This window comes from Colletes gigas, unplaced genomic scaffold (genome assembly GCF_013123115.1).
Source record: "Colletes gigas isolate AHSC1104 unplaced genomic scaffold, ASM1312311v1 Colletes_gigas_Sc00001, whole genome shotgun sequence".
In the NCBI taxonomy this organism is placed as follows: Eukaryota; Metazoa; Arthropoda; class Insecta; order Hymenoptera; family Colletidae; genus Colletes; species Colletes gigas.
Window position 1 is genome coordinate 11,215,520 of NW_025106630.1, and position 24,222 is coordinate 11,239,741.

At 49.7% G+C, this 24,222-nt stretch overlaps 1 protein-coding gene across 1 annotated transcript in view; it reads right to left on the reverse strand.

Annotated features, from left to right (window-relative positions):
• LOC122395647 (Down syndrome cell adhesion molecule-like protein Dscam2) overlaps positions 1-24,222 on the reverse strand; it is a 65,088-nt gene that overhangs the window by 35,345 nt on the left and 5,521 nt on the right. The window contains exons 3-7 of the mRNA XM_043393411.1: positions 20,927-21,108; positions 20,155-20,293; positions 18,844-19,005; positions 9,114-9,263; positions 7,003-7,126 (exon numbers count right to left, since the gene is read on the reverse strand). Coding sequence (XP_043249346.1) covers positions 7,003-7,126; positions 9,114-9,263; positions 18,844-19,005; positions 20,155-20,293; positions 20,927-21,108 — 757 coding nt within the window. The remainder of the gene's footprint in view (positions 1-7,002; positions 7,127-9,113; positions 9,264-18,843; positions 19,006-20,154; positions 20,294-20,926; positions 21,109-24,222) is intronic.

The following is a 24,222-nucleotide window of genomic DNA, read 5'->3' on the forward strand; positions in this document are numbered from 1 at the left end:
TCGATGCTCTTTGACTAACACCTAACGATTAGAATGCGGTTGTATACCTATAGGTTGGAACTGGGAACCCCTGCGCGGGACAGAACAGGGTGAGATCTTGGCCGGTGACGCGATCGTACCAGGACTTCTTCGCGTCACTCGAGAACTTTGGCTTCTTCGTGGCGACCGGCTCTGTCGTGGGATTAGCAAACCAGGGATATGAAGACCGCCCCACGAACCTCGAGACTGTTCTATCGGACTAACTGTATCGAATTACCGAACCCGATACTCGCGCGGAGACAGGATTTGCACCTGACCGTCGCCGCTTAATGGACTTACGGTAATCATTGTCCCGTGATCGGCGATTTCCTTCGAGGTAAAAAAAAAAATGGAAAGAAAAAACCACGCGGAAGAGCGGACGGAGCTGGTTCGTTTCATGGTCCGTCAAAGAACGCCGAGTAAACCGCGCGACAATGATTCAGGCTGCACGGTAGTCGATGCCTTTCAATGGGTAATTTAGTACCTGGTTACGGGAACAGGATGCCCCTGGGCATTGCACGGCATGCTCGCTTCCGACCCCTCTCTACGGAGGAAGAAGAACGACTTAACGTCTCCCAGAAAAGCGGGCGCTTTGATCCCCACAGGCTCTAAGCAAGGGAATAACGAAGTCACGCGGAATGTCGTTAAAATTTATCGACGTTGTTCCCGACGTCCCTCGGACAGGGTTCCCCAGCGAACTTTTTAATCGACACCGTATCCGCGACGTTCCGATATTCCATGCCGGGTATACACTTTTGCTCTCGGAGACCGCTGCAAAGGTTCCACGCTCAGTTTCATACCTATGTCGAGGAGGAGGATGGCCCTGGGCATTGCACGGCAAACTAACGTCCATGTTTACTCTTCGTACCAACAGAGATAGTTTCGCGTCCCCGGCAAAGGTTGGTGCCTTGCTCCCGACCGGCTCTAAACAACATTTCACGCCCGATTATTCCGGAATGCAACTTTCCGTTCGGCCGTACACGGGAACAGGAATAGTTTGTTACCCGAAACGACAGCGACCGTTAACTAATTCCATTGGAATCGGTGTTTATATTGGCGCGGAACTGAATCGATAACCGATACGACGTGAATCCTTTACCTAGTGGTGGGCACAGGGCTTCCCTGAGCGGCGCAAAAAATGGAGATTGGCTGACCCTCCGATCGCCTGATCGTGCGACTCAGATCGTCCGATGTTAATCGGGGCGACCTTGCTCCGACCGGCTCTGAAATCGATCGTTCCGCGTTCGATCGTCGCTCTTTAGGACGCGCTTTACCTGGTCGTTGGCACGGGGAATCCCTGAGCGCTGCACGCGAGCACCACGCTCGTGCCCTTTCGTCTCGCGTATTTGCTCAGACTATCGTCGTTGGAGAACATCGGCGACTTCAATCCGACCGGTTCTACGAACAATACCAAACTCCATAGATCACGATCCCACCCAGCGTCGAATCGATCGCTTCTCGTATCCATTTTCATCGAATTTAAGAGGGTTAATTAATAGTCTCTATTCAAACTCCTTGTTACCCCGATAACCCATCACAGATAATATACTAACCCAGACCATTAAATCAAAACAAAGTGAAAGATTACACTAGATTAAGTAACTTTTAAATACGTATTAATTTTCTGTATTTCAAAATGTCCGACGCGAAGGATTAAAGGTCGCAGGGGGCCCACGTTTCAGGCGGTTGACTCACGCGAGTCCAGCTGTTGCGGTCGACGAACCGTATCGTTCTCACGTTATATTTCAACGAGGTTCACGATATAAATCAATACAACTTGTAATTAACCTTGCACGATCCATTTTTTAATTCAATTTCGTAAAAATCCCTGACCTCGAGGACGAGGGGCGATCGATTCGCGATTACGAAACCACGCGGTGGACGTTGACGTGCAACAGAACTGCGAAGCCGGATAAGGATCCGAAGCTCGCGTTCGCCAAAAACCATAAACACTTTGAGCCCGGCGATATTTCCGCGCGACACGCGAGCGATTACCTGGTGGTTGGCACGGGGAATCCCTGAGCGTTGCACGCGAGCACCACGCTCGTGCCCCTGCGCCTCGCGTATTTACTAAGGCTGTTGTCGGTGGAGAAAATTGGCGACTTGAATCCAACAGGTTCTGGGGAAAATATTGCGCTGTCGGGAATCACCAGGAGAGCGACGACGAAGACGGCGAGAGAGAAATTAGAATTAACGGACAGGTGGCCGGGAAAGCCGGGGCCGCGAGTCATTCGAAACCGTGACACCGGCAGGATTGGGAAATTGTATCGATTCTATATAGGTTCGCGGGAGCGTGTGTGCATGCGCCCGATCGAATATCGTCTCACCTCGAAAGTGGAACAGGGTAACCTTGCACCGGGCACATCAAACTCATCGCGCCGTCCGATCTCGCGTCCACGAATTCGACTTTACGATTGGTCGGTAGTTTTGGCTTTACGCTAGAGGTAGGCTCTGGGGAAGAACAGGTAAATCGATTAGGCCGGAGAAGCTGCTACTGACCGAGTGATGGGGACAGGGAACCCTTGAGCGGGGCAAGTCATCGACACCGCGCTGGAGCTCGCCGTGGGTCTCACCACTTTGATGTCCGCGTTCGTGAACTTTGGCTTCGCGCTGGACACCGGTTCTGACGGGCAAATTAATCATTTTCAGCTAATGCTCCGGCGCCCCCGACGCTGGGACTGGGTAACCCGTCTGCGCAAATAGAAGACCATCGAAACCTGTTCCCTCGACGTTCCGTGACTCCTTCGACCGTGTCTGACGATACGCCCTGATAGCTGGGCCGCTAAATACGACCGACTCTCGGTTTACCAACGTTGCAACTTATTAAATATTTCTTCAAATTATCGATACCAACCAGGAAAACACAGACCTCGATTTTAGTATTATAGTTTCACATCTTAACTCCGAAGCACAGCAAACGAAGACGCAGTGATATTTTTTAGTAAAAAGAGAAGCTGCCATAACAAACGTTCCGTAAACCGAGAGTGGTTCGTAGAGGTGTTCGCGTACCTGAAGGCTGGAACCGGAAACGCTTGGGCCGGACATGGCAAAGTCAAAGGCCGATCGCGTCTCACCGTGAACGCGGTATAGGTGCGCGAGTTTTCCGTCATGGGGAATTTCGGCTTGACGCTGGCGACGGGTTCTGCGGGAAGAATCGAACCGCGTCCGCGTTAATGTCTGCTCCGAGTCACTGGGACAGGACCCCGGATAACGATCCGCTAATTATCGCCATCGATTCGCCGGGCAAACGGGGACAATTGAACCGCGATAGCGTCGAAGGGGGGCGACAGAGCGCGATATCGATTAAACTATTCACGGCGACGGAGGAACGAAGGACCCGTTGCCCCCGCGTAAGCGACAGAGAGGCGAACCAACGATTCTGAAAACGATTTACCTGAATGCTGGCACGGGATATCCTTGAACGGGGCACAGTAGGGTGGTAATGGTACCTAGCATCGCGCTGGGATTAGTCGATTTCACGTCCATGGCGGTTAGTTTTGGTTTCGAGCTCGACACCGGTTCTGCGTCACACACATGACAAACGAATTCTTATCTGCGACGAGGGGATCGCTAAGGGATGCAAACGGCCCCTGCGCGCCTTCGTGGCGAAACTTACTTGAAGACTGGGACAGGATACGCCTGGGCGGGACACAGTAACGGTAGGCCCTGAGCTTCCGGGACTTCGAACGTTCGGCTCTTGTCGATCGTCGAGAACTTTGGCTTCGCGAAGCCGACGGGCTCTGGGAAACAACGAACGGGGAATATCTTTGGAAGTCAGACGAAAGGGAGCATCCGAGGCAACCGCTCGGTTCGCTTTCGTTTCCGAGAAGCCGAGACGCGGATTCCATTCCGTCGACGTGCCTAATATACTGGGACAGGGCGAAGCTCCGCGACGGGGCGAACTGGACTATTTTTCCTCGCAACGCGAGTGCACCCGAGCCGACGGATATATCGACCTACCTAAACGTGGCGACTGGAAACGCCTGAGCTGGACAAAGCAACGAAAACCCTGTGCCTTTCGTTACGCGTAATCCGACGTCGTTCACAGATGGAAACTGTGGCTTGCTGCTCGAGGCGGGTTCTAAAAACAGAACACGAGACAGCTCGAAGGTCGTGCTTGAAGAGGAAGCTAGAGAGTCTTTGAATATGCTGGAATAGGGGCTCCCCTTCGCCATAAAGGGACGCGGTTATGCGTTTTCTAACACTCTGTATCGCGTTAAGAAACCTATTAAATCGGACGTATATTTATATGAACCTTTTCGAGCCCCTAGTCGGCTCTGAAGTAGCTACCACGTGTTACGAAACACCCCGCATAGTTGCTGATACCGTATGGCCGCGAAGGAAATACCGTAGGAATTCTAACATCTTTGGACTACGGTGCTAGTCTCGATTCTGTGTATCTTAAGTCGCGTGGAATATTACTATATTCACAAAAATCTTGGCGCGCTAAATAAGTCCAAAAATTTGTCAAGATCTATCGCGTTAAGCTTCCACAATATTTCAAAGCCCTGGCCAAGATCCTTACGAACGACCACCCCGATGTAAGAATGCTGAAACGAAAATGGCCTCAGGGCTATTTCGAACGTACGAAGAAGTTCAAACTGCATAACTGCGCTAATAGATTGGAAGTGACATCGATGGATGACTTCTTCCTCGAATACGTAGCTCGCGCGATTTACTTATTCCAATTATACTTTGCAAATAGTGAAGACGAACCTTGTCATTTTTCTTTACGAGTATGAATGTTGCCCATCGTAATTAAAATTAAGGGAAAAACAGTCGACACAGGTAAACAGGAACTCTGGAGCCACGATGTTGAATAAATACTGATTTCGCGAGCCTAAACTATCGAACATGCAATACGAGATGAAGTAACTCCTTGAGAAGGTGTCCCCTCTCTCTCGCGCGAATCAAAAGAGCGTCGAGTAGCTTTTGTCGTTGTTGAATCGCGTTTAACGCGTTCGACTGCCTACCTATAAAAAGGAACCGGAAATCCTTGAGCGGGGCAGTGGAGGGTGACGCTCTTTAGCGAAGAAGCGCTGAACCGTTGAAGGTCGCTCGGTCCGGATAATTGCGGTCGCGTGCTGGATGCTGGCTCTGACGAAAAAGTTTGGTGATTCGCGCGACGGGTCGAAGGTTAAGGGTACGTGTTACCTGTAGGACGGAACGGGAAACCCTTGGGCAGGACACAGCAACGTCATCGCACCACCGAGCGTCACTTTGAACGTCTGCGAGTCGGCCAACGACGGGAATTTCGGCCGAGTGCTTGCGACGGGTTCTAAGGGAGATAGCAAGAAAGAGGTAACGAGAAACGCGTTCGCTGGTAAACGTCGCGTCAGATATCGCGCGGCACTACCGCATTTTCTCTTTCCGCCTGTCTGGGCTTCTTTAGATACGGAGCTGCGCATCGATTCTCGACTCTATTCTCAAGAATTCCGTGTTCTCTGTACCTGAAAGCTGGAACGGGGAAGGCCTGGGCCGGACACATCAGCGTGAGCGGCAAATCGCAGCGAACCGTGTACGTACGCGAGTTTTCCGTCATCGGGAATTTCGGTTTCGTAGTGGCCACCGGTTCTACGGCAAAGAGAAGTCCGATGCAGACGCGCGATCGTCGGAAAGATTTGCTTTATCGAACGCCGGGACAGGTGAATCGACGACCACGCCTTCAAAGTCAACTGTTCTCTAAGTTGGAATCGCTTTACGTACGCCCCTGTTGAGGGCCACGATCAACCTTTTTCTTACAACAGCAAACCTCCACAGATAAGAACAACGCGTGAGACGTATCCCACCTATGAGAAGGTACTGGGAATCCTTGAGCAGGGCACAGCAGAGGCAGCGTTTCTCCTAGCCTCGAGACGAACCCGCGAGAATTATCCATCGTCGGGAACTTGGGCCGCACGCTCCCCACAGGTTCTGCGACAAGTCCCAGGAAGAAGACACGCGTCAGCACGTACGGAAGATTTAGGGACAGGGGACCCACTGGGGGGAACGCGACGAATCAACCCCCCACTATTCGAAGCTGCTTCGTCCCGTCAACGCTAACCCCCGGAACCTTAATTGTAATCGCGACTCCCAGAGAGATTGTCAACAGACTCCCTACCTATAAGACGGAACAGGGAATCCTTGGGCAGGGCAGAAAAGCGGCAAACTTCCGGCCGTCCTCGCCGAGAGTCCAATCAAGTTGATCGTACTGGAGAGCTTGGGGCGTGCGCTCGACACGGGCTCTGCGGAATCGTCGTCGAATGGAAAAGTTTTACGGCGCTCGCGGTTTTCGACGAGCTTCGACTTACTTGTGCACGGGGACAGGGAACCCTTGGGCGGAGCACATCAACGTCACCGAACCGTCTTTCATCGTACGGAATCCGTGGGTGTCGTCGATGGTCGGGAACTTCGGTCTCACGCTGCCCACCGGCTCTGGGACGTTATCAAATTGCGTTCACGCGGCCGGAACCGACTGCTAAATTGGACGCGGGATGGGGGACCCCTTTGGGCACCGACTCGCGGAAACACAATTAACGCTTTGGCGACCGCTCACTAGTATACTCGTACTTTCATCCCCGAACGGAAAAACCGAGAACACTTGTAATACTATTCGCGGTCGAAAAGTTTGTAAACCTTCTCTACAGATGACTCGATATATAGATGAAATTATGGATTGCAATATCTCGTAGTTTCTTGAAAAAAAAAAACATCGCAAAGGGTACCTGCTGTTGACCAGTTCAGAAGGGAGAATCAGAATCTCACCTGGGGGATTAAAAGCAAATCTGACTGAAGACAGTACCTATGACTCGGCACCGGAAATCCCTGCGCGGGACAGAGAAGCGGCAGCGTCCCATTAAAGGCCACCGTCAGACCGTTTATGTTGCTCACGGATGGAAATTTGGGCCGGACGCTTCCCACGGGTTCTGCGATCGAGTGTCCAGGAAAAATTTAGAAAAATAAAAGAACAAAAGATAGAACCGACCGTGACGCGTTGGAACTTACTTGAACACCAAGACAGGGAACCCCTGAGCGGGGCAGAGGAGGGTGGCCGAGCCGTCCTGGACCGTTCGGAAACTCCTGGAGTCGTCGATGGTCGGGAATTTCGGCCTGACGCTGCCGACCGGCTCTGATTATGCAATTAAACAGGAAGTTCGGTTTCCAGGACCGATCTAGCGCGCACGCGTTTCTATTCGTCGAGTCTCTACCTGTTCGAGGGAACGGGGAACCCCTGCGCAGGGCACAGCAAAGCCTGTGATCCGTCGACCGGCGTCCTGAATCCGCGTATGTCGTCCGTCGATGGGATCTTTGGACGGACGCTGCCCACGGGTTCTGAAGGATACACGAGTAAGGATTCGCGTGATAATCTGGCTGTATGACGAACGGGGAACCCCTGAGGGAAACAAGCCGTTCCAATTACCGCTCTTTCTATCGTTCATGCGGTAATTAAATCGCGACTTTGGTGTTCGGATGGCTTGGAACGATCTCTGAAGATGATTCTAGGACGATGTTTTCGTGCTTCTAACGTATGGTGCGATAGGAGTGGATGCAAGAAATCTTTGCGGGAACGTCTCTCGAAACCCTTCCACCATTCTCCAAACAGCCCTCGGTCGTGGGTCCCTTTTCGTTCGATCGTGCGAAAGCTCATTCCGCGCATCAGTGATCAGAGATATCGTACCTATTTACCGGTACCGGGTATCCTTGTGCAGGGCACAGAAGCGGTAAACTGCCTTTCGATTCCGTCGAAAGTCCGTTTATGTTGTCCATCGAAGGAAACTTTGGCCGTACGCTTCCCACCGGTTCTGTTTCACAACGAAAAACACACTGTTCGTGACCGCGGAGTCGTCTGTGGCGCGTGGGCCCCCTGCACGGAACCCCTCGTCGGCGCTTTTGATTCTTGTTACTCTATCTTGGCCATCGTTATCCCATTTGCTCGATTCTATCGCGCGTCTTGCGAACGCGACCGGAGCCGATAGAATCGGCATGGTTCGAACAGGGCGGCTTGGACCGCCGATCGCTATCGTCGCCCATCGTTGACCGATAGCTTCGACGGTAGAATAGTTCTGTACCCAACGAAGCTGTGTGTACGTCACTGAGATTCGTCGCGATACCGCGGTTCATACACGGCTGTCGAGAGCTCACGAAACGAGATACGACGACGTTAAAAGCTGACAGCTGCATTGAGCATCACATCTATTCCACGCGCGATCGCGACCGTCTCGATCTTCGACGTTCAGTCGTTGTGAAATATTACAATGACGTTCAACTTACCACGCGAGAGCGAAGGACAGAGCCCGGAGATCGCGTGAGGGCGCCGCAAAGCGTCGGAAGAATGTTCGTAAAAAAAAAAATTTTGTCTTTCTCTTTCAGCACATTTTCGTTGCTTCTTTTTTGAGATGTTCATCCGAAACCGATCATGCCAAGAGTCGAATTATGGGCGGGCGGTGGCGCGTGCCCGCAGGGGTACCCTGTCCCAGCATTCAGGTTTGCCAACGAGCTTGATCCTTTTCAACGAATCAACTTTTGTGCCCATTCGAACGTCAAAACAAACGAGTCTTTTTAGTTATTAACGCGATCAAGCTCGTTGGTCCAAGTGATTGCACGTACATCGACGTGGCTACGTATCCGAAGACGATTGATTTTCCAAGACGCGTTGATATCGAAACTAAGCGTTACTCTTGAATTAATTCAACAGCTCGCGTGCTCGAACTGTTACACTTTCGTTCGCCGGAAAATCAATTGCCTCGGTTAACAGTTTCGAACCCGGACGGATCTCTACGAGACTCTTCAGACAATCGTATTATAATCGATTCGATATCTCCTCTAGAGGAAGAATTTAATCGCAAGATTATTTGCTCCGTGTACGAGTTTCGCTCGAAAGAATGCAAGTCGATGAAAGACGAACAGAATCAACGCGTGATTTCGTTGCAAAGAGAAAGTGATATCCAGGTTCGAAACTCCGGAACCACGATTCCGATTTCTATCAGAAACAAACACGGTGAGTCTACCGTTCATCGTTCGATGTTTGAAAGAGATACCAGCGCGACAAACGAACGAATCGGAATCGTGATTTCGATCGCGATGAATTGTGATCGATCGTTGTGCTTGCCACTTACCGGTAATGACGAGACGTCCCTTCGTGGCGGATAATCTTGTTTCTCCGGTGAGTCTATGCTTGGTACGGCACTGGTAGGTCTTGTATCCATCCTCGGGTCCAACGTCGCGAATGTGGAGTTCACCGGAAGGCAGCACCAAGTATTTCCCGTCTGTTCGCGCGGCCACAAGCCACAAAGGAAAGCACACAGATTAATTCGCGCCGCTCTTGATCTCTCTCGTGTAACTTTCTACCCCGGGATAATTGACTTTATCAAACGGAACAGTTCCAATCGTATCGGTATTGGAACAGCTTAATAGAAGAGCTGGATATTTTACGGCTCCGAGCTCCGATGGCTCGGGCAATCAGAAATATTCAATTATCCCGACGACCGCACGATACTCGTTCTCCACGTTGGCACATAACCGTGTGTCGACGAGTACAATGCCGTCTTGATTAATACATTGGCCCGCATGCAGCTCTATTACCTTCTACTAACTTGGCCAGGTTCGTTGAACGTTGAATAGCGACGGACTCTGTATCTATCTCGTGCTTTCATCGTTCGACGAATCGCTTGGCAATACAGACCCGTTCGTCAAGCAACAGCCAAGGGAATACCGGAGCATCCATTGTTCGCCGGATGTCCGTGAAACGTTGTAAGAAGCAACCAGACCGGCTTGAATCGCCCAACGATCAACGGCATTCCCTTTAATCCTTTTAACCCCTTTCGCGACGGTTTAGATGTCCCGTGGTTACTGATGAGATCGGGCTCGATATTTATTCATGAATATTAATTCGATGCCTCGTGTTCATTTTGTTCGATTCGAGCACTCGCGAAAGCAAACGTCCCCGCCTGATTTGCATACTACTTGCGGAACGCTTGATCCCGTTGTATAATATTCGCGACGCATCATCTTAACGATCGATTAACCCTGAATAACCATCTTCGGCCTTTGAGAAATAATGTAAGCGATAAGAAAGAGAAATTAATCTTTAAAAGTACAAATGATCGTTCATGTAGCGAGTTTTATATTTGATCCTGAAAATTGATGAAACGAGTGATCCTTTCGGCCGCGCGAAGGGATTAAAAGTCCAAGCCTCCATTTTGCAACCTTTCGTTCCGCACCTTATCGTTTCACGGGCCGTCGAGCAACTTCGACGTTCGCTTTTTCCCGTGGAATAAAAAATTTACCTTCGCGTGTATCTCACGCTCGCGTTCCGTTCATCCGGACGACTGGTTCCAGTTACAAAATTGCCAGACGAACGAGCCCGACGCATGCTGTTAGCAACAACTACAAGCAACAACACCCATTTACTTTGTTAGCAACCACACGGGGAAAGAAAAGCTCGAAAGAGTAATTTTTTTTTTTGTGGAACTGTCGAATAGTTGCGGAAAAGGAGGGAAAAGTCTGGGACAGCGCGAGCAGCGGCAGTCAACGTCGTACGAACAGTTCAAGAATAGTTCGGCATCCACGTATTCTTTTTCTTTTTGTCTTTTTTCTTTTCGAAACGAGGGGCATCCGGGCTTTCGAACGGATTTCATCGCACGCCAGACACATTTCCGTCGTCGGTCGATCATCGAGAACGCGATCGAGATACGAGCGGAGGCCGATGGAACGAACACTCTCTGGAAAGACGACGCTACCCGCCCCGCGAAAATAACTCCACCCTTCTCGCTCGTCGAGCCTCGATATCCTGCTCCATATTTTCTTCCTAGCAATTTCCTGCATCCCATTCCCCATTCGTCTCTTGTCATTTCCGCCGCCTCGTTTCCCCCGCCCCGCGATCGCCACGCACAGGGTGTATGAAAATCGTCTGTTTCGAATTTCACGGACGAGCACCCCCCTTCGTCTTCACCGTTTGGAAACTCGTTACGAAACGCGTTGGGACTTTTTTAATTTTACACCGCAAAATTCACCTGGATCTCTGAGATTCTGTCAACACATCGCTGTCCATTGAAATTATACCAAAATATTCAAACAGAGACTTGTATTTGCGATTTATACATGCGACCATTGGCGACGGGGCGTATTTATACGTCTCCAGGACGTAGTGTGTTAACAAATCCTCTTCGATCGAGGTGCATTTATCCGTAAAAGCCGGAACGAATCGTTCCTTTTACACGTTGCGTTACGGCGATCGTACCTGTTGCGTGTTTCCTTTGGTCGCGTGCTAACCGAGAGATTTCCACTCAGGATCGCAGAGGATATCGCTTATTAGTGGACAGCGATCCCGTTAGCGTCCCAGAGAATATCCTTGAAACGCTTTCGAATCGCCAAACCGAACGGAAACGATCGCAGGGTCGTCTTTGCGCCCTTTTCGCGATTTAAACGGAACAACGCGACGTCTTCCGGCCGCGAGAAATGAAAAGTTTCGCGATAACGCTGTCGCAGAGAAGAAAGAAACAAAACAAGAACGAAACGTTCTGCATTTTCCAGGTGGAAACGTGCATGTGTGTGTGTGTACCGTGATCGGAGCTAGGGTATATTTCAGTGGTCTCGTCTTCGATCCAAGAGTCAACCTCGACGAATTCGGCGACGAAGCTCGGTATGTGACACTTGATAATTGCGGCGTTCCCCCGGAGGACGTGTTCGTCCATCACGTTCACTGCATACCGCTGCCCGACAACTGCAACCAGACACCGGTTTCCGGTTTTACCATAAGCCGCATATCTACACACAGCCTCGTATCCGTGCCGTGATCGTTTATTGCCGGCGAACGGCCATTCGAAAATTCGTGCGATCCTCCAAGCTATTTTTCTTAATTCCTGCGCTCCTGGTTTTATCATACGTTTACTAACACCACTATTAGTCTATTTAATCGGTTGCAACATGAAAAATTCATTCTCAACGCGAGTTCTTAGAGGAGATTAATTTGGTTCAAACTTTCTACATGATCGGTGCGCATAACGATTAATACTTGATATTTCTAAAGAAATACTATACTGTGAGTTACTCGTGGACACTTGCAAAGTCGAAGTTCCTCGGTCAAGGCGAGTTTTAAACAAAGTATCGCGAGAAAGAGTTGAAACTGTTAGCTGGGGAGATCGCGTGAAATGTCAACGTTTGTCTTGCCGACGACCGCGAAGTGGTCGTCGTCCATTAAACTCGAGGTACGCACGAATTCAAGAATGGACGGCCACGCGAAGGCGAAACGAACGATTCGCGGTATTCGAAGGGGAGGCTGGTCTCCCGCGGTTCAGAAAAATGGAAATGGTTTTCGACGCAACGCAATCTCTAGCCGTGCTCCATGCTGATTGATGTACCGTATGATTGTCCATCGGCCATGTAACTACCGCCGTTCGAATCGATCCATCCCACCACGTCCACGTGGTCGGCGACGAACGAGGGAACTTGACACTTGAAAATCGCCGCGTTGCCGCGTATCGCGAATTGATCGTAAACCTGAACTTCAAAGTATTGGGCGACCACTGCAATAAAGCGAACAAAGAGAGTGGGGGGAAAAAAAGGATATACAAGGACAGCTTGTCGGCGAACTGCAGCGCGGCCCTTTGATCCGGCCGATTAAAATTTCAATGAACCGAGCTAGCGCTGGCGCGACTGCAAACGAGAGTTCAACGCCGACGACGCTCTCTTTGCGCCGATGGAAATTAGGCTAGCCAGCGGACATCAATTTCCTCGTCGGTTTGATTAGTCCGGCTTAATCTAATCCGAAATCACGAACGGGGCCAACCGCCAGCCCCAATTCCCGCCCCGTGCGGCTCTCTTCTTCGCTGCACGTCGATCGGACGACAAATATTTGATGAAAAATATTTCCGCACCGCCGGAATCTAACGTTTGCTAGCCTCGGGAAATGGTCGGTTTTAGTACTCGGTGGAAGAGACCAATTTTTGGAACGTTTGTACATCCTAAGATATCGAGGAATTGCTTTTTGATCGACGACGAGAAAGTTGCAATAGATACTCCTGAAGATCGAAATATATAAAAGTATTAATACAAGTGAAAAATTGCCTTTGAAATATTTTTGCCCGTCGTAAAATAATTATACATCTGCGGCGCGCGACATATAACGAAGAGCAAACTGACCCTTGGCCAGAAATGAGTTTGACATGTCTGCCATAACGAGTAACACTCATCTAATTAATGTGTGTCATTCTCGGCTAATTCGCTCTGGAGCTTTCCGCGTACTACAGTTGTACGTACAGAGTGTCTCACAATCAGTCAGGAACTCCAATAGTCCGAAACAGAATTATAAAGTTCCGTTTAAAAGAGGAAACAGTTGAATTTTTTAGATGTTTTACCTCATCTTTTGCACGTTTTAGAAATATAGTTTTCCCCAGATGCGTGAGCAACGTTTGTTTCTAAGTAGTCGCAGATTTTTCGAAGTCTGACCGAAATGGCTGACTCCTGCCGTGACTGATCGTTCTTTCTCCACAGAGTTCATTTACAAAGACGGATAGGAAACGCTGAAAGTACATTGCTATGCTCGATTCTTTAACCGTATCAGCACGAAACCACGTTACGCCGACCCTCGATCGTTTCTGTTACAACTTTCCCCGCGTATATGGATTAAATAACTAAAATTTCCTGACTCCGTCGGATGTACGAACGTTTCATAAATGGCTATTCATGAATATTGTCCGTGTCCCCCGAATCCTGCGGATTGAATTCGATCGATCGGACACCTCGGTTTACCCGGTAACCGTCCACGAATTACATTCCATTTACGCCTGTCGCGTGATGCCTTCGGAACGGTGGTCAGCCGAACGAAACTGTATCGTCCTGGCCGCGGAGAACGTTAATTCGCATCGCGTACTCGATTAATCCTCGACTTAACCTAATCCCGTGGATCGCGGCGAGGAACGAGGCCACTGCCAGCCGCGCGCTCTGCCTCCGTTCTTGTTTGCATCGGTGAGCAGAAAGGGCAAAAGCTTCTCATAGACGAGCAAATTGCGCGTTCCACTCTATCGGGCCGCCTCTCCTTCCCCGTGCTTTGTGCATCCTGTGCACCCTGAGAGCCGACAATGACGACCGTCGGCGCGCGCGTCAAAGCGCACAGCGAGCCGTCTGGTTCGCGCGGGGGGATGAGCACGATGGCGAATTCAATTTATTAATTCCATTAAAAGCGACGGGAGTACTTGTTTGGCGGAGTTAAACGCAGGCTGAAAATCGAGTTCGCCGCGTTATGGAAACTGTTTCCGGCGGGGCCGCGAGACAAACTTCAAACAGAATATACGAAAGGATCGAACTGAAAACATCGCAGCCACTAAAACGAGTCTCAAAAACTGATTAACGGGACACTTTGTCCATTTAGTTCCGACAGAATTTCGATCGGAAGTTGCAGTTCGTATCCCTGACATTCACAGGGATTATTTTAGACAAATTATCGAACCTTTAGATTGCTTTATTCACGTTCGAAATTCTCGCTGAAACAAAATGGACAGCGTGGGGCAGGAAACGACGATCGAACTGCAGCCACTGTTAACAATGAAAGGGTCGTGGTCGTGCTCATCGCGGACCCGCTAAATATCTCTCCTCCCACTTTTTAATCGAGACGAGAGGAGTACCCTTTTCTTCTTGGCTGTTCGCGGAGTATGTGAACCCGTCCTCGACAGCCAGCCACTCGAACACGTCTACGAAATCCGCCACAAAGCTGGGCACAAGGCACTTCAAGGTTGCCGTGTTGCCGCGCAAGACGAACTCGTCGATGACCCTCGTCTCGTAGAACTGCTGGACCACTGCAACGCGCGTTTTCCCAGAATACACCGTCGACGCGACACGTTCGGGGTAAGAGAACGCGAGGGGTGGTCGCGTGACGCGCGCGGTTTCGTTCTAACCCCAGCGAGTTCGTTCGTTCGTCCAGGAAAGGGGGAAAGTAGAGAAGCGAAAGAAGGAAGCAATTGAACGTTCTCTCGCAAGTACGCAGAGTGAGAGACCAACAGCCTCCGCCTACCGTAGTCGTTCCCGGTCGTGTATACCGTTCCATCGTCGGCTACCCATTGATCCACCTGAACGAACTCGGACACGAAACTCGGTATTTTGCATTTCATGATCGCACTGTTCGCCCGTATCACGTACTCGTTCTCGGCCTCGGTGACGTAGAACTGCGAAACGACTGCCCGCGCGGGCACGCCAGGACACACATGTTAAACGATTAGGTGCACAGACTGGATGAACGCAGAAGCGGTACGCAAACACACGCTTGGGGATTAGTCGAACGCGTTAAATTCACAGAACTCGTCGACGCGCCTCAGGGTCCTTCGCCCGCGCCACCCTTCGTGACGTTTAAAAGGAAATTTCCACCGTTCGTCGCCTTTTGCGATCGTTCCGTTTCGCATTGGCTTGATCGCGAGGTTGTCTCGGGGACAGATTAATCGCGGGAGGAAAAAGTGCCCGCAGACCACGCAACGTCGCCGGCAGACGAGCGAATTTACCGTGAGACGTGTCTAACCCCGATTAACTTGAACCCCCATAGTACCCTGCCCGACAGCAGGATCCTCCGGCAGATAGACCTCTCCGTCCTCCCTTATCCACGCCTCGACCGTAACGAACTCCGCGATGTAACTCGGGATGCTGCATTTCAAGATCGCGCTGTTGCCCCTGATCACGTACTCGGTGAGAATCTCCGGCTGATAAGGTTGCGTTACGACTGCACGGAAAACAGCCAGCTGACTGTACGCTCGATCGAATCTACCTAATCTCATCGAGTCGCCGCTAAAATAGCTTACGACCCTCTCGACGAGCTTCTTCTGTTCCGAGTTTCGCGGTCCACGGATCGCCAATTGGAGCGAGCAGTCCGCGTTCGACGGCGTCTAGCAACAGACGCCCGAGCACGCCGGACGCGTCGGAATCTAATTCGTTTATTTTCTTGAGAGAGTCGTATAATCCCGGCGTGAGAGCCGCGGCTGATGGTTCGTTAACCCTCGCCGTTGCCGCCGCCGTGCAACTGCCGCCAGACTGGACCGGAAACGAATCGTTACCACGTGCCACTTTGAACTTTTACCAAGTTTGGCGGGGAACGCGGGGTTTAGACCCGGCGCGAAAAAAAACAGCCACGAGGGACTGGAGCATCGGGGACCATGGGAGAAAAGGGTCCGAGGCGAGGCGGGACCGGGAAAAAAGGGCCAAGAATGCAGTACCGTAGTCGTTGGACGGCTTGAAGGTCGAACCGTCGCTTCCCACCCAGGAGTCTACCGACACGAATTCCGCGACGAAGCTGGGAATGGTACACTTCAAGATGGCTGCGTTTCCGCGAATCACGTATTCCGACACGACCTCCGCTTCGTAGTACTGAGTCACGACTAGAGGAAACAGGTGTGCAACGATGAGCGTCGAGCGATTGATGTTTATAGACTTTCGCGGAACCGAGTTCCGAGGCTTCCGGGTCTTGTAATGCCCGATATCCGCCGCTCGGTTCTGCTCCCAGGAGCCGCCATCCGTAGCGTCATTAAGAGTAAGAGTTCTTTCGCGCGATCCAATCGTACAGAGTGTCTCGCGCGACCGGGGAGAAGATCTATAAAACGGTTAAAGGTACGACACGGTGTCGCAAGGCATCGATGCACACGCTCGATGTAATTTTATTGCATCCAAATGGAATTCTATAATTTTGTCGTTTAACACCTAAACTCTCGAGTAGACACCATGCATTTTGGAAAAGTATTTCGCCGATACTGGCGGTCGCTGTCCGTTTCGGAGTCTCCGTGCTCGTATCGCGGATCATTGATCGCTAACTGCAGTTGCGAACTGGGCAGGTGATCAACGAAGAAACGAAGGAAGGCTGACCGTGCCAAGAACGCGAGAGAAGTGCATCTGACCGGGAAGTACAGAGTCGTCGAGAAAAGGAGCGGCTAAAACTTCTGCGACGCGTACTAATCAATATACAGTAAGTGCGATTAATTCGCTACGGAGTTTTCCACGCAAGCGGAATCGTGTAAATGCGACGCATTTCAAGGAGAAGAAAGATCAGACTCGGATCGAGAATACTGCACTTTAGAGTCTGATATCTTAAACAATAAACAGAGTATATAGTTTCCAGGTTAATCGAAAAATAAAGTGCTCTCGCGGTAAGAAAGTAACCCCGGAGACAAGGAGACAATTTCCTAGGAAACAAAGGAAGATCGTGAAGTTAATAGGACATCCTAACGAGATCAGCGAAGAAGGCGGCCGTTGCTCGAACGCCAAACGGAGCACCCTCCTCGCGTTTTTTAATTGATTAGCCAACAAGTAGTTGAGCGGATCGGTTGACCAATTAAAACTCCGGGTTGGTAATCAATGGGGCATGTATATTTTAAGCAGACGGCCGGCCGCTTTCGCGGTGCCGTGGAAACTGTTCCGAAAGGGCGCGGTTTGCACCCCGGAAGCCTCGGTCGGAATCAACGGGAAGCGTTACGTAATTAGCGTCTGGTACGGTTCAATGAATCGGTCTGTCTATTTCGGATGCGAGAACCGTTCCTTTGCGCGCAACCCTCCGCGGTCGAAACGAATCTCGCGAGTCATACGACGTTGACTAACGCGCCCAACGATCCGACCACTGCTCTCGTCGGCCTCTAAAAACCACCCCCTACCGTTCTTCTCGTCCGGATTAAAAGAATTCCCCTGGTCGTCCTGCCAGCCGACCACTTGAACGAACTCCGCGACGAAGCTGGGTATGCTGCACTTCAGAATGGCCGCGTTGCCGCGTATTACGTACTCGTTGTTGACTTCCGACTGATAATACTGGTGCACCACTACAACGGTACGGCAGAGAACGCTGATAATCTGACGCGCGGACGGGAATCGAGTGATTTATGGGGGTTAGCTACGCCCGCGTTAGGATAAATCTGTAATGACCGGTGGGCATTGTCGATTCCATCGTTTCGTGGCGAGCCTGTGTGCCCGTCGTGACGCGATTATCGCGATGCTCTCGCCGCGGTTGCAGCTCGGACGCACGACGTTGACGACAGCTTCTCCGGTGACGCGTTCGTTCCGGTCGTCTCCCTTTCGAGCAGATCGATTCGCGAGGTAGCATCTTACGCCGCAGTCGCGAGCTCAGACGAGCTTGCATCCAGATGGAGAACACGTCGACACCGCGGCAAACGATCGGTGCACTTTGACTCCTTCGTGTGCGCGGCCTCCACGCATGTGCGGGCACACCGACACGGTGACACACGGTGACGAAACAGAGGGAAGGGAAGAGGAACGTCTGACGTCGACGTCGATGTCGACGATGTGCTCCAATTATTTGAGCCACTACGCTCCCCGGTAAAAGCACCGTGCTGGGAACAACGTTAACGAGGCGGGCGACGATATTCTCGCCCGTATATACACCCGTCTGCACAATAGGGTGGTCCTCGTTCTTCGGATTCTTTTCTCTTTTTAATTAACGATGGTATGAAAATGGTTTCCGTTGGAAAATTGTAAATTTCGAGAATATGGAACCGTGAAAACGGTACCAGGGTGTTTCGAATTTTGAGGAAATCGTTTCAAAAGCGTTACGGTTTTGAGGGGGGACTGTGAAGCTGGAAAAAAGTTCGAGCCCCGTTGGTAACTAAGGACCACTCCGACGTGCAGCAATTATGCGAACAAAGGAGCGATTGACCCGAGCTTACGGTCCATTGCTCCACTTTATATGGATTCGCGGCTCGCTATGGCATGACAATTGCTACGACGTGGCTAGACGCCGAGTTCTATCGACGAGCGTCGTGCACGCGATCGTTCAGACGCTGCTTTTCGAACGAGTCGCGGTAGCTACCAGGCTTCGATCTGCTCGTACGGAGAACGATGGATCGTTCGATCGAATCGCTCGTGGTGTACCGTAATCGTCTCCAAGTATGAACTCCTCTCCCTGATCGGTATGCCAGGACAGAACCTTGACGAAATCGGCGACGAAGGACGGAACGACGCACTTCAAAATGGCACTGTTTCCACGGATCGCGTACTCCTTGTTCACGTCTGTGTCGTAGTACTGCGCCACCACTGCGATATATCGTCGTTGAAACGTGGATTTAAAACGGGCATTCGCGCGGATACGCCGCACTCCAGTCTCTCGTTAAGCGTTCCGTTCGAAATATTTCGTCGGGAGGTTTTCGAGCAGCTACACGCGCCGCGGTGCTTTAATTGCGTGCAGAAATTAGGTCAGCATTGTTGCTGCGCTGCGGCAATTAAAACTTTCGATCGCGAAATGCCACGTTTCGTTACACGACGGTCCCCGGTACGTCGATCCCGCGTTTCTCAAACCGAATTTACAAAGTATTTATACCCTTTTATTCGGTCCCGATAAAACGCAGACGAAATGTTTAGACTTTTCAACTCGAACGATGTAAATCCGGCTCTGCGATCGGAATAGCTAACAGAGACTGAAGAACGGTAAATGTTTTCGCGAACAACGGCGGCGGCGGCGATTACGCATTATTGAATTCCGGTTCTAATTATGTCTCGAAGTCCGCAGAGACCGTGATAATTGCCACCGATATATCCTGAGCTCGGCGTATCGCGACGGGCAAACGCGAAACGCGACTGACCCGAATTCATGGTCTTTGCTCGTTCGTTCGCTGTTCGAAACGGCTGGAAATAAATTGTTTTAATTTTTCCGTGCCTGGCCAACGTTCGAACGCCTTACCATCGTCGACTTTTAATCATAATTGATAATTTTATCTTGTTTTAACAAAGTAAAAATAATACCGACAGCAATGTCTTTCGCGTTGGAAAATTACGGGCAGATCAGCGGACGGCCAACCACAAATTTGTAATTCCTAATCACGCGCACGTGGGATGCGATTAAGATCATGCAATTGTGGAACGAGCTAAGAAAAAATGTGCCGTTGAAATTGGTAATTCTGGAGATTGGTGTCAATTAGAAATACTGAAACTCGAAATTCATTGACGGTAATACCTGTAAAGCAACAAGATTCATTGCTTCGATCTCAAAAAATTACGTAAACGACAAAAATTGTCGGAAAAATCGTCGGTCTGGAGCTTGGACGGTGGCAAGACGCTCGCGATTTAGGCCCCATGAAAGTTTAATCGCGTGTCGTACGCCTCGTTATCTTGTTTGGAAAGTGACAGCTGGCCAGGCAACGTCGTTACGTGTAATTTTGGAATGCAAGGTAAGAGGATAACACTTACCGGCTCTCACGTTAACGTCTCGGCTATGAACCGAACCTGCCGGCGATCGTGCCAAACAGCTGTAAACCTGAGCATGAACCTCTTGACGATAATCCTCGGCGCGGAAAGGCGGGAAGACCAAGTTTCCGTTCGGCAATACCTGTACACGCACATCGGTATTTTTTCGTCGCGAAAGTACGTTCTAATTCGCGATTAATCAGGCGACAATTAATTCGGCCTTCTTGGTCGAACGTGTGACGTAAGATCGTTGGTTCCACCGGTAAACGCGCGACTCGTAGGAGTCGAAGCGTTCGATAGTGGGAAGCGCACTAATAACGGTATTAGTCGCGTTGGGAGTAAGAGGAAGTTCGATCCGTAGTCCATGGATCGTTACTCGATCCCCATCGGGGCGTGGGTGTACGATATATCAATGTCGTAAGAGTTGGTCGATGCTCGATGCACCGAGTATGACGAGTAGGTGTGATGTACCGAGATTGTTGTACACGGGACTCGTAACAAGAAACTTGGGCGTATTTACACGACAGTAATGGCTTCGACCGTAGGAGTTCTTATTCGCCTCGCGATTAATTTAGCGCGCGGCAGTAGTTAACTGCAATCTGAAAAGTTAATTGCATTGCTGGTGCATGCATATAGAGGCACTTTCGAGGAAAGCAAAGACTTGACCGAAATTCGAGAAGGGATATATTCGTTCGACCAAGAACAACTTTGCTCTGTAAATCCGGTGTACGGAAACAACAGTCGGCCTCGATAGTTTGCCGAAATAAAAGCGTACCTGGCGGAGCCCAGGAACGTCCCCTACAGCACTTCCGTCGGCGCGGACCCAGATGATATCCGGTTGGGGGTTTCCTCGTGCCTGGCATTCGACGACAGCTCCGGTTCCGTTTGAGAAGTCAATTCGGTTTGGTGGTTCCTTGACAAATACCGGTCCCATAGATTCATCCTCAGCGTAAGCCACTGCGGATAAGAAGAGAAACCTTTTGTGAGTTAAGATCCCCGTATTAAATTTGCATTGGTCGACTTGTCGCGTTTCCACAGTCGAATACCATAAGTCGAAACCGGTTTTAGAGCGATTTTCTATAAGAGCAAAATCTGTTTTCAACTGGAAGTTTTAGTCGACGACCCAGAAAGTGGTGCAGTTTTCTGAACTTTGTTTTTCACCTGCTGGTCTCTTTTTCCAAGGTTGGTGTTTCTAGGTTGGACTTTAATCGATGCTCGTTCGCTAGTATTATAACTGTGTCATCGTCAAATGTTGCTCTCGTCGGTGGTTAATGCGTCAGAGGGGTATATTAAAAATAAGTAGGGTCCCGATCGCTAGCTTGGGGTCAGTGTTGGGCATATGTAATCCGATTACATTTACTAGGATTATTACGAAGTAATTGCATGGTAATTGTAATCGCAAGTCGTACAAATAATTGGACTAAATACAAAGAAGGAGATTGACAGTGAATCGATGATAATAGAGAATAGTAAACACGCGAGATACGGGGAAAAATGGCGACAAGTTATCTTCGCACATGGCAGATGGCTGGCCCTATTATTTCTATGATCTAAGGAAGGATCCAATTATGATCTTTTGTTTAGGAATTATCGACGACACGTGAAAGATAAAATTGTCGAAGGAAACATTATTTTGGCGTTCGATGAATTAAAATATACGCGTAATGCGCTACACGGTCCGCATATTAATTTAGTTCAAAGAACACAACTATGTATGCAGCAACACGGTAGACATTTCAAACAGTTGCTGCATTAATAAAATTCATTTAAAAAAGTAACAGTCTTACCCTTCTGTACGAAATCAGTTTAATTGAATACAATATAAAAGATACTAAAATACCGATCGACGGTGGATATACAGTGGCAAATGACAGGAAGCAGATAATGGCATTGCCCATGTTTAATTCAAAGTCGTGTCGCGCCTCGCATGCGAAAACTTTATTCTACGTTTACTGACTTATTTTTTTCACGAGAAATCAACCCCCTGCGCGATAGTACATAAATCACTAACTAGCCGCACGTTAGAAGTTCATGAGAACGTGTAATTTTGCCTGAATATATTAATACGTTTTTACATGAATTATCATACCTGTCCTATCATTTTGTCCCGACAGTTTTTCATATAAATGAGTAAAATCTCTGGGAAAGAGTGTAAGGGCGATACTCTTCCGTGTTGCGAACAAGGGGATAATTTGGGTTCGGTATAAAATTGCATCGTATTAATTTTGGGAAACTCTAGAGATTAGAGATCCGGAGGCTTCGATTCCAAACTTAACTGCTGTTATTGGAGAATCCCATATTGATATATTCTCTATCCGATTCCTAAATCTCACCAGCGCATGATCCTGCCCAGAAACAACGATCGTGGACCAACGTTCACGGTATGACAGTACGTTTCTCGTGGTCGCGGAGCTAAAGGTACGCCGAGAGATTTAATTAGTGGAGACTGTCACCGTCAATGGAACTTTTGTTGCGTGTCTTTCGGTTTCGCTTATCATCGGTCCCCGTCCAGGATACGCGACACCCACGTCCAATTGGCGCGTCGCCAATTGCAGCAAACAACAGGTTGCCCGGTCTGCTATTGAATAATATGCCATCAACGTCACGTGACCATAAGGGAGACGGCAATGCGTGATTCCTTTTCCGTGACGGGCGTCCATGCTCCTTGGCGAACGGTTCGATCGGTTCGTCGATCACGGGAGGATCCTTCGGCGCTCGAGGCGCCATTTATTCTTAGGTGCAGTTTCAGTCGTGCGTTTACGCGTGTTTACGATTATACAAGAGCTACCCGTGCTACTTTCTTCCCGCGTAACCGCCTACCGGCTTAACCATCGCGGGAACGGATAAACGCACCACGCCGTAAAATCGAGTCACGAGAGAACCGGTTGGCGGGGCCGTACGAGTAACGCGAGCGACAGGAGGCGCGCAGGTACCAGGGAACAGGTGTTCGCCAAGTTTCGTCGTATCGGAACTCCTGTCGCGCGCAGATTGACATCGCTCGTTTTCATCCTCCTCGCGTTCCTATTCTTAGTTCGTTATCTCCGTACGAACGACGCGCAAATTTAATTACCGTACCCCCGAATGCGATCGCCCCGCATATTGAAATCAACCGAGAATTAAAGGGATAGACGAGTCTCGGTATATTATTCACTTTTTCTTCGTCCTTGCACGTTCCAGTTTTGTTCAAAAATATCGGGTCATCCGACAACGTGACGGGTTGCAATAAAAATACGTGCAAATCATTGTTCGTAAATCTAGCGTTAAAGGAGAACGATGCTGAGCGGTCGACGATTTGTATTCGCAATTCCCCGGCATTGTCTACACATTCTCGCCCACGATCATGCCCATCGCGTTATATAGTTTTATTAATGTACGTTGACCTTCGTTAAAAACGTTGACGGCAATGTACGGTGCAGTTTCAACAGTTTCCGCGCCACAGAAATACATTTTTGAAGGAGCATTCCATATTAAATGCCGGAATTATTTTCGTAGCGAGGACATATAGGTTGTCGAACTTATTAAATTGGAAGGGGACAACGTGTTTGTCATCGTTTCGTCCCGCTTGCTCGATGTTTTCATTGATTCTGCTTGCTGCACGACAAATAATACAAAAGCGGTCACTCGATGAAAAATGATCTATGACGTATAACAGTTGTAGCTTAACCATCGAGTCCGGCGTATCCATCATATTCAAGAGGCGTGGATAAAAAGCGTGATATATCGCCGATGCCTCGTTTTGTTATATTTTTATTTCGGTTCAAGCTTTTTTCTATCGCGACGATGAATCCTAATGACATCTACCACCGATCAGAAGCTGATTAAATATGGTTTTTCGAGAACCACCCTCTCGGAGGAGGTCGCGTGACCGAATTCCAGGAGCCCCCGCACGACTCGTACGCTGAATGGCCACCTTGTTCGTCAACGTGCTCGTTCGAGAGGGAATGGATCATTGATCAGTGACCCGGCTAGCGTACACCGTAAAAGCATTTTTCGTAAAGTTACAGCGTTACGCGTTCACGATCAAAGACGAGATACCTGGCGGTCGATAACCGGCCTGCGATCTATATATAG